Here is a 13,842-nt window from a genome sequence, read left to right as displayed (position 1 = left end):
AAAAATCAATTAATTTAATAAATAAATAAATAAAAAATATATATATATATATAATATATTAGGGATACATTTTTTCTTTGGATTAATATATAAAATTATCGGGAAATTAATATAAATCGGATAAACAGAAATATATATATATAATATATATAATATATATATTGTATACATATTACATTTGATCTTTTTTTTGCATACTATAAATTATATGTGTATATATATATATATTACAGAAGTGTTTTATTACATATATTAATAACTAATATATGTTTTATATTATATTATTATTTAAAGTATCATTTTTTGTATTTATATACATACCCTTTTATTAAAAATGGAAAAAAAAAATTGAGTTTTTCTATTAAGAAAAAATTTAATATTTATATTAATCAATTCTTTTATTTCATTTTATTTGTTTTTATTTTATTTTATTTTATTTTTTTTAATTTTTTTGTTAATATGCTTTTTAATGAATTTAAAATGTATATATGTTAAAATTTATTAATATAAAAATGTATTAATTTTTTGAAACAAATATATTATATATATGGTATTACATAAATGGTTTATTTATAAAATTTATTATTAAAAACAAACAAAATGGTAATAAATAAACAAACATACAAAGAAAAGGAAGAAACAAATAAATAAAAATACAAGAAAATAAAGAAATAAGAAAAAATAAAAAGGAACAAATGTGATATAATAAAACTGTATGAAATATTATATAAAAAATGGTGATTATTTATGTATTAATATAATAATTATTTTTATATTTTTGAAATAATGAAACAAGAGTAAAAAAAAAAAAAAAAAAAAAAAAAATTTATTATATATATATAAAATATTACAATTGGTATTTTTTTATTTTGTGTAAAGTTCTTTGTGATTGTAATAAAATATTTTATATTCCGGAATTATGGAGTGTAAGTATTTTGTAAAATAATATATAATATTTTGATTTTAAAATATTTATAAAATTTATGTGTACAAGAAGAATAATATGTTTATCAAATTGAGTAGATGTGTTGTTATACGTTCATAATTTTTCTAATATAATTTTTGCTTAAAAGAATATATATTTCTGTTTTTCTGTTGCATTGTAATATAAATAAATAAATAAATAAATATATATATATATATATATATATATATATATATATATATATATATTTATATTTATATATTTTTTTTTTTTTTTTGTGAATGTGTATATTTTTCTTTTTGGTCCTCATTTCATATGGTATGTATAAGAAATGGCATATTTTACCTTTCTCGAATTATGATTTATATATATTAAATATAATAATTACTTAAAAAAAAAAGAAAAGATTATTTATTAAGTTAATTATATGAATTATTATTTATATTTTTTATAAGAAACTATCCAATTTTTGATATATTTATTTCCTTTTGAAAAATTTGAGAATTCTTTTTTTGAAGAAATTATCTTCTGAAGGATATTTTTTACCTTCATATTGTTCACACACACTTTTTACTTTATGTTTCCATCTTTCAAAAACAAAATTTAAAAAATAATTATAATCATGAGAAGTATTAATAAACCATTTCTGAATAAAAGTTTCCTTTTCAACTATAGATACATGTGGTTCATTTAATTTATCATTAATAAATTTATAAACGTTTTCTAAATAAAGTGCCCATTTACTTTCCCACATAAAATCTCTCCATTTATGATTCATATTATCTGTTTTAATCAAATATTTAACTTCCATTTGTTCTAATAATAGTTTCCATATTTCTGTTACCCTTGTAGTTAAATTATGAACTTTTTCGATTTCTTCTGAACATGTAGAATATGGTATTTGCTTTTCAGTAGGTAAATTTAATCTCTCATAACTTTTTTCGTTTAAGGTTATTTTGAAATCTTGTTTCCATATAACATCTTCTCTTTCAACAATTATTCTTTGATACATATATTTTTTTTCTCTTGTAATGTTTTTTATACTTTTCTTCACATAAAAGCTGCAAAGGAATAGGTAACATAATACTATATATGTTATAATTATTATGGTATATATTTTATTTGTATGAATAAATAAAGTTACCAATATGTTCATATTAAATATATATATATATATATATATATATATTTATTTATTTATCATAGGTATAAATTTTCATGAGAATTTAATAAACATCATTTAATCATTTTTTATTTATTCAGTTTACTTATCACTGTAGGAATAATTATTTCTCCATAATAAAATTAATAAAAGTATAGAATAAATATAATCTTTAAATATATTTTTTTTCTTATCTATATCATCTACATTCAATGTTATAATATATAAAAATGGTGTAAAAAAAAAAAAGATATTACACAATTGTTTTTTACATTTTGTTTTTCTACATATATCATTATGAAAACACATATTTAATAAAATATGCATTTTTTCTTTTTTTTTCCTTAATAAATCATAAACGTTTTTTAGATATATACATATATATATATATATATATATATATATATATATAAAATATATATATATATATATGTGGTTCGAATACACAAAAAGTATATTTAATGAATCATTATAATATGACAATAAATTTATTCTTTTATTATTATTTTTTAATTCAACTATTAAAAAGAAAAGTTAACTTGTATAAAATAAATCAGCGATGTTATAGTTTAACAATACAAAAAAAAAAAAAAAAAAAAAAAAAAAAAGGGGGAGGAGGAAAATATAATAGGTATTAGATGTATAGATAGGTTTAACTATGTTAATATATGGATTCTAATTACTGCTATATATTTTTGTATATATATTAATATATAATTAAATTATTTATATTGTTTATAATAATATATATTTTTTTTTTTTTTATTAGAACTAATTTAAGTAATTATCAATTTTAGAATTATTTAATTTTAAACGTTACTATAACAACACATAATTATTTTACTTTATATATATATATATATATATATATATATATATATATGTATATGTATATATGATGAACACATTTTTATAAAATGATTACATTAATGTTTAAACATTTATGATTCATTATATTTTTTAAGTATAAATGTAAAGTACGAAGATAAAAGTTATCTATATATATATATATATATATATATATATATATACATTTATTTATTTATATACATAGAAGAATATTAAATAATATATTAAAGTTGTTATATATTTAATATTTTTATATTAAAATGTACTGATTATATTTTTTTCTCTTTATCTTTAGTGGAGAGGTAAAACATTTTATTATTTAATCCTGAAAATAGGTTGATAATAATGTTACTAATAATATTACGTATACAATAGTAATATAATAATAATAATAAATAAAATTACTGGGTATATGAATATTTATCATGGGGTACCTTAAAAAAGGGAAAAAAAGAGAAACAGACAAAATATAATTAGCAAAAATGGACTCGTAAATATAATTTAAATAGTGTTCAGTATACAAGTTACATTTTTTCAATATTTATTTCATTATTTTTACTTCATTTTTACTTTATTTTATATTTTATTAGTAAAAAAGAAAAATACAATATTTTCTCAATTAAAATTTATACATATATATATATATATATATATATATATATATATATATATATATTATTTTAATTAAATGAATATTTTTTTTTATCTCATAAAATGATAAATGTTTTTGTATTTTATTAATAAAAATGTAGTTAATACCGCACAACTAATAAATCACGATTTTATTATTTTTTTCATATATTATTATAATTTTATTTTTTATTTTTTTTTAATAATTATAATATGGTCTTTATTTACATAATATGTATTATATAAAAAAATTTATATTTACTGTTTATATTTTACTGATGGTATTATTTTTTTCTAATGTGGTAACAAATTTTTAAAAATAAAAAATAGCACAATTCTATATTAATAAAATACATATTTTTTAAATAATATTATAGGATTGGTTGTACCCCAAAAAAAGAGAAAAGAAAAAAAATAATCCATTATATATATATATATATATATTATGCCTTTTATTTCGTTTTATATTTGTTTCTTTGTACCCCTTTTTATTATTTTATATTTTTTCCTTTAATTTGGTTGGAATATGTTGATTTATTATTATATCTTTTAGAGTAATGAAAATTTTATTAATAAAGAAAAAAAATTGTATCAAGAATAACACGTTATGTTTATTTTTAATATTATTTATATTATTATATATATATATATATATAGATAATTTTATATATTTCCATATATATAAAATTATACAATTTTTATTTTATTAATTTTTTTTATTATTTTTATTTTTTTTATTTTTTTTATTTTTTTAAATTTTTATCGGACTTAAAAAATATTATATGATCGTTATTATATATATATAATATATATATATATTTATATATATAATTGATATTTTTCTAATATACAACATTTTTATTTTTAACTTTATGAAGAAAAGAAAATATGCATGTAGGGTAGGTTATTTTACTATATCTGATAATTGTATTTTTTTTTTTTTTTTTTTTTTAATTATTTCTTTATTTTTGATACATTAAAAAAAAAATATTAATAATATTATTTATATTGTTTTTTTCTATTAATTTTTTGTTTTAATCCATTTTTAACAATTTTTCTTTTATTTTTTTATCATTTATTTATTTATGGAAAAATTATATAAATAAAAGAAAAAAAAAGGGAATACAGAAAAGAAAAAAAAATTGTATATTTATATATAATTATTTTATTGATATATAATATATGGTTATATAATATAAATTTTTAAAAATATATCATTATATATATATATATATTTTATATATAATACATATGTAATATATATTAAAAGAATATTATTTTAGAAAAAATAAATAATTTCTTTTTTTGTCCTTAATTCTAAAAAAAAAAAAAAAAAAATAGGGAATACTCAAAAAAATACATATTTTTATAATAATTTATATTTATATACTACTAAATAATATAAAAAAATATATATTTATTTTGAAAAATAAAAAAATTATTATTTCCTTTATTATTATTTTTTTATATTTTATATAACAAATAAATATATAAATAAATATAATATACTACATAATATTATATGTCAATAGAAAATTAGAAAAATATTTAATTCAATTTATTTTTATTTTATATTTTTATTTTTTTAACTAAATTCCTTTGTTTTGGTTCTACTTGTTTATTAAAAAAAAATATATATATATATATTATATATTATCATATATAATTTATTTATATTAATTATTATGAAAAATACATTAATTAAAAAATGAAAAAAATGTATTATTTTATAATTTGAAAAAAAATATATATACATATATATATATTTATACTTATATATAATAGAAAATAAATAAATAATATAATAATATTTTCACAATATAATATATTTATATTATATGAAAATATTTGATTTGTTCTTTGAAAAATGTTATAAATGTAATATTTACATTTTATATTAAATTAAATATATAAGATGACATGTTTTTTTTATTATACATTCATATATTTATATATTTTGTATTTTTCCGTATTGTAGAATAACATATAAAAAATATGTATTCTGTATATTTATTATATATATAAATATATTTAAAAGTTTAATTTGAATTCATTGTAAATATAAGTATATCTTACATAAAAAGACGAAATATCTAATTTTGTTTAACCGAATAATATATATATATATATATATATATATATATATATATATATATATTTAACATTTTTGATTCAATTATTTATGTTAGTATTACTTTGTTTTGTTTTAGTTTTTAATAATATTTTTATTTTTTTATTTTATAATTTTTATTTTTTCTTTTAAGAACTTGTTATTAAATATATCATTAGATATAATATATATATATATATATATATATATATGGTTGATTTTTATGTAGTATCATTATTATTTTTATATATATTTTTTAATTAAATTATTAAACTAGAAGATGGTGAATAAAGATAATAGGAAAATTCATAAGGCACATATTAGTAGATATGTAGGATATAGGAAACGAGAAATGAATAATACTTTTTTTAGCAAATCCTATAAGTTGTTTTTTTCAAATAATAAATATGAATATTCAAAAGATGAAGAAAAAAAAAATATATATCCTTTATCATTAAAACTTTTAATATTAACAGTTTTTATATGTATATTGCAATTTTCTAATAATAATGTAAGACATTTGTACATAAAAAAATAAATAGAGGACTTTTATCATCATATTAATTATTATAAATATGTACATTTTTTTACATATATTTATGGAATTATATGTTTAAACTTTTCTTTGTGTTTATATATTTTTATAGTCTTATATATTTATATGTTTATATAATTATATGATTACATATTTATAAGTTTAGACAATTTATATGTTTATTATTTTTTATTTTTTTTTTTTTATTTTTTATATATTTTTTTATTTTAAATTTTTAGGGATATTTCGAAAAGTATGTTAATAAAAATTCAGGAAATGACAATGAGTATTATTTTAATATAAAATATAATAGATCCTTAGCAGAATTAAAAAAAAGAATTGGCGCTATAAGAGAAATGATAAATAACGATTCCTTTGGTACCGTTTTTAAAAATCATTTACCATTACCTGCAAGTATAACTAAAGGAGATTCTGAAGCAGAAGCAGGTGGTAATGATTCACGTAATACATCAGAAAAAGCTGTAAGTTCTTCAAATGATGATAATAATACAAATGATGAAGGAAAAGATAAACGTAAATTAAAAGGAATTTGTAAAGTTAAAAAATTAATGGGATTATCAAAAATATGTGGGAATAAATCAGGTAAATCGAATTTACAATTACAAAAAGCTTTGGATATATTAGAAATAATTTTTGAACAAGTTTCAAAAGCATTACCTTTTATATTACCTTTCGTTCCTCCATTTATGGTTTATAAATATGGATATGCAAAAACGTATGTAATGTTATATACATTTAATTTAATTCATGCTATGTTTAAATGGGCTATTTTATTGAGAAATATGTTAATGAAAAGTAAACAACGCAGAAATGAAGCACTTAGGGAACAAGATGACAATTTAAATATACAAAACCAATAAGTGTTTCTCATTTTTAACATATATATAAATATATATATATATATATATATATATATATATATATATTTGTACCATTTGTTTATAAATATGTAATGTTTTATGTATTTTTCCCAGCACTTTCCTTTTTTGTTGAATTCATTAAAACGTCTACACATTTAATAAAATAAAATTATTCATAATTAAATTAAATTTGTTTAAAAAGTTGTTTATATATATATATTTATATTTATTTAATTTTTTTGGATATATTTTATAATTGTTATATCTATTTTATTTTATTTTTTATTTATTCATTTAATTAATTTTTTTTATACGTTTTTAAGATGTTTCATTTTTGATATGATATATATAGTTATATATATATATATATTTATATATATATATAATATTTGTATTTATTAATTTTTTTTTTATTTGAAAAAGTAGTTTTTCTTTTTTATATTTTTCATTAATCATTTTATATTTAGGTTTACTTTTGTTTTTTTATTTTTCCTTTACATACTCTTTTAACTCATATTTTCACATGTTTTTTACTTTAGTAGATAAAACTTTATATGACCCATTTTAAATTGTTTTAAGAAAAAATAATAATATAAATAAATTCAAAGATAAATGATTATATATATATATATATATATATATATATATATATATATATATATATATTTATATATTTATATATTATGAATACATAAATTCTAAAATGGACACAATATTTATAAATTCAATATTAATAAACATATGTTGAAAAATAACAACAGTAGAAAAATAAAACCACATAAATATATATATATATATATATATATATATTTTATACGCATGTAATTATTATGTGGTCTTAAAAATATGTTTTAAAACAAAATGAGATGAAAATTTTATAAAGTATAACTTATATTAAAATATGAGTATTAATCTGAAATAAAAGAAAAAAAAAAAAAAAAGAAAAAAAAACTAAAACTTTTGCTCTTATTTATGGTTTTTCACATATCAGAAGTATAAATAAAATGGTTTCATTTTATTTTCATATGAAGCATTGAATTTTATTTTAAGTTTTTTTTTAATATAATTTTTTGTAATATTATAAAATTCTGAAAGCTTTATAATTTATAAAATAAAATTAAAAAAAAATATTTATAATTGTCAATAGGTAAATATATTTTTATAAAATTTATTTTATTTGGTTGTATAAAAATAAATAAATAAATATATATATATATATATATATATATATATATATATATATTTTATACGCATGTAATTATTATGTGGTCTTAAAAATATGTTTTAAAACAAAATGAGATGAAAATTTTATAAAGTATAGCTTATATTAAAATATGAGTATTAATCTGAAATAAAAGAAAAAAAAAAAAAAAAGAAAAAAAAACTAAAACTTTTGCTCTTATTTATGGTTTTTCACATATCAGAAGTATAAATAAAATGGTTTCATTTTATTTTCATATGAAGCATTGAATTTTATTTTAAGTTTTTTTTTAATATAATTTTTTGTAATATTATAAAATTCTGAAAGCTTTATAATTTATAAAATAAAATTAAAAAAAAATATTTATAATTGTCAATAGGTAAATATATTTTTATAAAATTTATTTTATTTGGTTGTATAAAAATAAATAAATAAATAAATAAATAAATATATATATATATATATATATATATATATATATATATTTAAAAAAAAAATTGATCTTTCATATATAGAACATTAATCATGTAAAGTAATTTTTTATTTTTTAATTATAATTTCTTATGTAAAAAAAAAAAAAAAAAAAAAGAAGAAAAAGACAGTAAAAAAACAATAAAACGGAAAAAAAAAATGCATGTTTTTAAATAAATATAAGAATACATATGGGATATATGTATATATATATATATATATATATATATTTATCTATTAATTTCATGTTCTTCTTATTAATATATATAATTTATATAGCAAGTGAATATAATTATGTGGTTATGCAAAAGGGGACTGAGTGTTAATGATACAACTAAATGTGATGTTCCATGTAAAGATTTTTACATGTTATTTTTAAGTAATAAAAAAGAGAAAATTAAATGTGGAACATTTTTTGGTTATATCTTTTTAAGTAAATTTATGAAATTGTCAATTTCTCTTCTTTTACTTGCATTAATTCAGGTATGTTAAAAAAAAAAAAAAAAAGATGATAATATATATATATATATATATATGTATATATGTGCATTGATTTATACTTATTAATTATATATTTTATGATATTTATAGAATATACTATTAAGCAATGTTTCTTTAATTTCTGGATCACACTTATATAAGAGAAATTCAAGAAAATTTGCTGAGGGATATATGAAGGGATCTGGATCAGAAAAAAATGTATATCTTTCAAATAAAAATAAAGAAATTAATATGAACCAACAATCAGATAATAAAATGTGTGATGAATGTGATGATATGAATCAACCAGGAGATGTAAATAAAAATGACAAAACATCAAATGATCAAGCAAATTCAAGTGATTCTGATTGTGAGCCCTTACCATTTGGATTAAAACCTTCAGATTTAAATAGAAAAGTTACAGAAGAAGATTTAGAAAGAATGATAATAGAATTACCAGGAAAATTAGAAAGGAAAGATATGTATTTAATATGGCATTATAGTCATTCTCTTTTGAGAGATAAATTTAATAAAATGAAAAGTTCGTTATGGAGTATTTGTGGGAAATTAGCTCATGAACATAAGTTACCATTCAAAATTAAAATGAAGAAATGGTGGAAATGTTGTGGTCATGTTACAGATGAATTATTAATAAAAGAGCATGATGATTATAATTCTATATATAATTATATTAATAATGAATCATCAAGTCGTGAACAATTTCTTATATTTCTTAATATGATAAAGCATTCATGGACAACATTTACTATGGAGACTTTTATTAAATGTAAGATTTCTTTAGAAAATAACATGAGAAATGTTACAAATTAAATATATAAATACATATATATATATATATATATATATATATATATATATATATATATATATATATAACTTAATTAAATATGTTTCATTGTTAATATTTCTAAAAAAAAAAAAAAAAAAATTTTGTAAATTCGTGATTTTTATGGTTTTCTAAAATCTTTTTTTTTTTTTTTTTTTAAATTCGTTTAAGTAGAAAAGTTATATACATAAATTTATTATTAAATATACATGTGAATATGCTAAATTCGTTGCTTTATTATTCTTCTTCATTTTGATTTTTCAAAAAATCTAGAGATTATTTTAATATATTTTCTGCACGCTTAGAAATTTGTATATTCGTTTTGTTATAATTATATATGTATGTTTAAATATAAATATTTGTAATATATATATTATATATATATAATGTTTTAATTTGTGAAATTTCATTATGTAATTTAAAATTTTTTTTTAAATGTTTATTCGAAATGGTAGGCCTCATATATATATTAGTCTTATGAGTGTAGTATAATTTTTTCCTTAATATATATTATATATAAATATATATATATATATATATATATTACATATAATCGTTTGTAAATATGAATAATAAAACTATATTTAAATAATTTTTTTTTTTTTTTTTTTGGAGAAAATATAAAAAAATCCTTTATTTTTTTAATTAAAAAAATATAAATATAAATATATATATATATATATATATTACATTTTTTCTAAAAAAAGTTGTACATCTTATTTATATTATTTTATATATCTAATATATATAGCATTGTTTAATCAAAAAAAAAAAAAAAATAGTAATGATTTAAAAAGGCATTTGATACCTAATTTTTAAAATGCTCAAGGAATAAGGTACAAGTATATTAATTATTAATTATAATTTTGAAAATATTGATGTATGTATTATTTCTGTTTTTATTAAAAAGTCCAAGAAAAAGAATTTACATAGTTATAAAAATTTATACTTTTTAATTAATGAAATTTTTTTTTTTTTTTTTTTTTTAAGAAATAGTATTATTAAACATGATATTATTATATAAAATATATTTTTTATTTTATATTTTTATTTTTTTTTTTGTGTTTTTTATATCTGTATATTTTTAATTTTTTTTATTTTTCTTATTTGTATTTATTCTTTTTTTTTATTTTTTATTAGAAATGTTTACCATATATATGACATATATTTTTGAATGTAATGTGTGTGTTTAAAAAAAATTAAAAAGTTTAAAGCGTATTAAATTAGAACACCATAATTTTATAAAAAAAACAAGGAAAACTATTTAGAATACAATCTTAGCATCTTTAATAATATTATATAAAGATAATTATAAAAATTAAATAGTAAACTTATTTTATAAATAATAAAAAACTATATATTATTTATTATTCATAATATTTAATAAATATTATGTATATATGTAAATATTATATATATATATATATATATATATATATATATATATATATATATATATATATATATATATATATATATATAATATATATATATATAATATATATATTTATTTATTTAAATTTGTATTAAATTAAGTAAAATTTCATGTTATATAAATATATAAATATATATATATATATATATATATATATATATATATATATACTATATATATATATATATTTATATATTTATATAAAATTAGTATAAATTTTTCTCTAAATATATTTTATAAATAATAACTACACAATATAATTACTTGGGTTAAACTAAAATAGTATATTAATAAGGCATTTTGTTCTTTTTTATATATATTAGTAAAATTACTAATTGTATCATTTTATTAAAAATAGGATATAGGTACATTTTCATTATAAAAAGATATTATTTTTTAATATTCTAAATTATTCTATAAATAAATTATTCTATAAAAATTATGTATTTTATTATTCCTTTAAAATTAAATGACTCCTATCTATTTTAAGTATTTATAAAAATATAAATAATACGAAATATATAATATATATGTATACATATACTATATATATATATATATTTATATATTTATATAAAATTAGTATAAATTTTTCTCTAAATATATTTTATAAATAATAACTACACAATATAATTACTTGGGTTAAACTAAAATAGTATATTAATAAGGCATTTTGTTCTTTTTTATATATATTAGTAAAATTACTAATTGTATCATTTTATTAAAAATAGGATATAGGTACATTTTCATTATAAAAAGATATTATTTTTTAATATTCTAAATTATTCTATAAATAAATTATTCTATAAAAATTATGTATTTTATTATTCCTTTAAAATTAAATGACTCCTATCTATTTTAAGTATTTATAAAAATATAAATAATACGAAATATATAATATATATGTATACATATAATATATATATATATATAACAATATTAACCATTCTAATATAAAGAGGAGAAAAAAAAAAAAGTATACTTAAAAAATTTTCTATATGTTATTTAGTTGTATTTAAATATAGTATTTTAATTTTTTGTATTTTTTTTTTTTTAAATATAATTATTTTACTATAGGAACTCATTAATATGTATGATTTTTTTTTTCTTATATTTTTTTTTTTGAAGAATACATGCATATTTTTTATATTCTTTATATATATTAATTCTCCGTTTGTATCTTTCTTGTTATTTTTTTTCTTTTATCTTTTTGCCTTAACATGTTTATGAATAATCGTTAAAGTAATATATGTTTTTTTGTTTTAGTGTACCTAAAACTGCATGTAGTGTAGTAATATTTTACATTAACTTTATTCTTCATACTAGAGTAAATATACATCATAGTATATACTATAGGTAAATTATAATAAATAAATGAGAAAAAACGACAAAACATAACTACTAAATAATTAAAAAAAAAAATAATAATATTATATTATTTCCATGAAATAATAATTATTTCTTTTTATTCTAATAATTTAAAACAAGAAATATAAAACATATCATCATATAAATATATATTTATATATATTTGTTTTATTTCACTTAATTTGTTATTAATTATGTAATTTATAAATAAATATTATTAGGATACTATGAAAAATTTTTTATTTGATTTTTTAATTATTTTATTATTGTTTTTTGTTTTTTTTATTTACCTTGATTTCCTATTTTTATATAAATAATATATATATATATTTTTTTTTAATTTTTTATAGAAATTTTCCTTTTTTTTATAATATTCTAATATATACATAATATATATTTATTATAGATATTTATACATAATGTAATTTATTGTAATTATATATATTAATCTTTTTTTTATTTTTTTATTATATATATAAAAAAAATATTTTATATGATATTTTTTGCTGAAAAAAAAGATTGAAAAATAGAAAATTTTATATAATGAGAAAAAATTAGAATTCACTTAAGAATTATTTATAAATTATTTTTTTTATATAAATTTTTTTTTTTTTTTTTTAATTTATATTATTGTTTTAAAATACATTTTTTGTATAAAAATTTTTTCATATATATATACATATTTTGTTTTATTATAATTTTTTTATAATTATACAATATATATATTTATTATTTTTATATGTTTATTAACACATTTTTTTTTATATTTCATTATTATATTATATTGGTTTTTTTTTTTTTTTTTTTTTATAAATATATAACATATATTAGTTATTTTTTACACCTAAAGAAAAATATAATTATTTTTTAAAGGAAAAGTATTATAAAAGAAACAATATATATTATATATTTTACAAAATTTATATATTCGTACATAATTATTAGAGA

At 14.2% G+C, this 13,842-nt stretch overlaps 3 protein-coding genes across 3 annotated transcripts; 2 read left to right on the top strand and 1 right to left on the bottom strand.

Annotated features, from left to right (window-relative positions):
* Positions 1-1,403: 1,403 nt before the first annotated feature.
* Positions 1,404-2,414, bottom strand: PF3D7_0202300 (Plasmodium exported protein (hyp11), unknown function; the record flags this gene model as incomplete). The annotated part of the gene is made up of 2 exons (XM_001349501.1): positions 1,404-1,986; positions 2,194-2,414. 2 exons carry the CDS (start codon positions 2,412-2,414, stop codon positions 1,404-1,406), a joined length of 804 nt encoding a protein of 267 aa, XP_001349537.1.
* Positions 2,415-5,956: 3,542 nt separating this feature from the next.
* Positions 5,957-7,092, top strand: PF3D7_0202200 (EMP1-trafficking protein; the record flags this gene model as incomplete). The annotated part of the gene is made up of 2 exons (XM_001349500.1): positions 5,957-6,187; positions 6,451-7,092. The coding sequence occupies 2 exons, from the start codon at positions 5,957-5,959 to the stop codon at positions 7,090-7,092; spliced, it is 873 nt and encodes a 290-aa protein (XP_001349536.1).
* Positions 7,093-9,058: 1,966 nt separating this feature from the next.
* Positions 9,059-10,075, top strand: PF3D7_0202100 (liver stage associated protein 2; the record flags this gene model as incomplete). Its single annotated transcript, XM_001349499.1, has 2 exons — positions 9,059-9,247; positions 9,356-10,075. The coding sequence occupies 2 exons, from the start codon at positions 9,059-9,061 to the stop codon at positions 10,073-10,075; spliced, it is 909 nt and encodes a 302-aa protein (XP_001349535.1).
* Positions 10,076-13,842: the final 3,767 nt, after the last annotated feature.

Source organism: Plasmodium falciparum (genome assembly GCF_000002765.6).
Source record: "Plasmodium falciparum 3D7 genome assembly, chromosome: 2".
Taxonomy (NCBI): domain Eukaryota; phylum Apicomplexa; class Aconoidasida; order Haemosporida; family Plasmodiidae; genus Plasmodium; species Plasmodium falciparum.
This window is presented reverse-complemented; position numbering and strand designations above follow the sequence as displayed.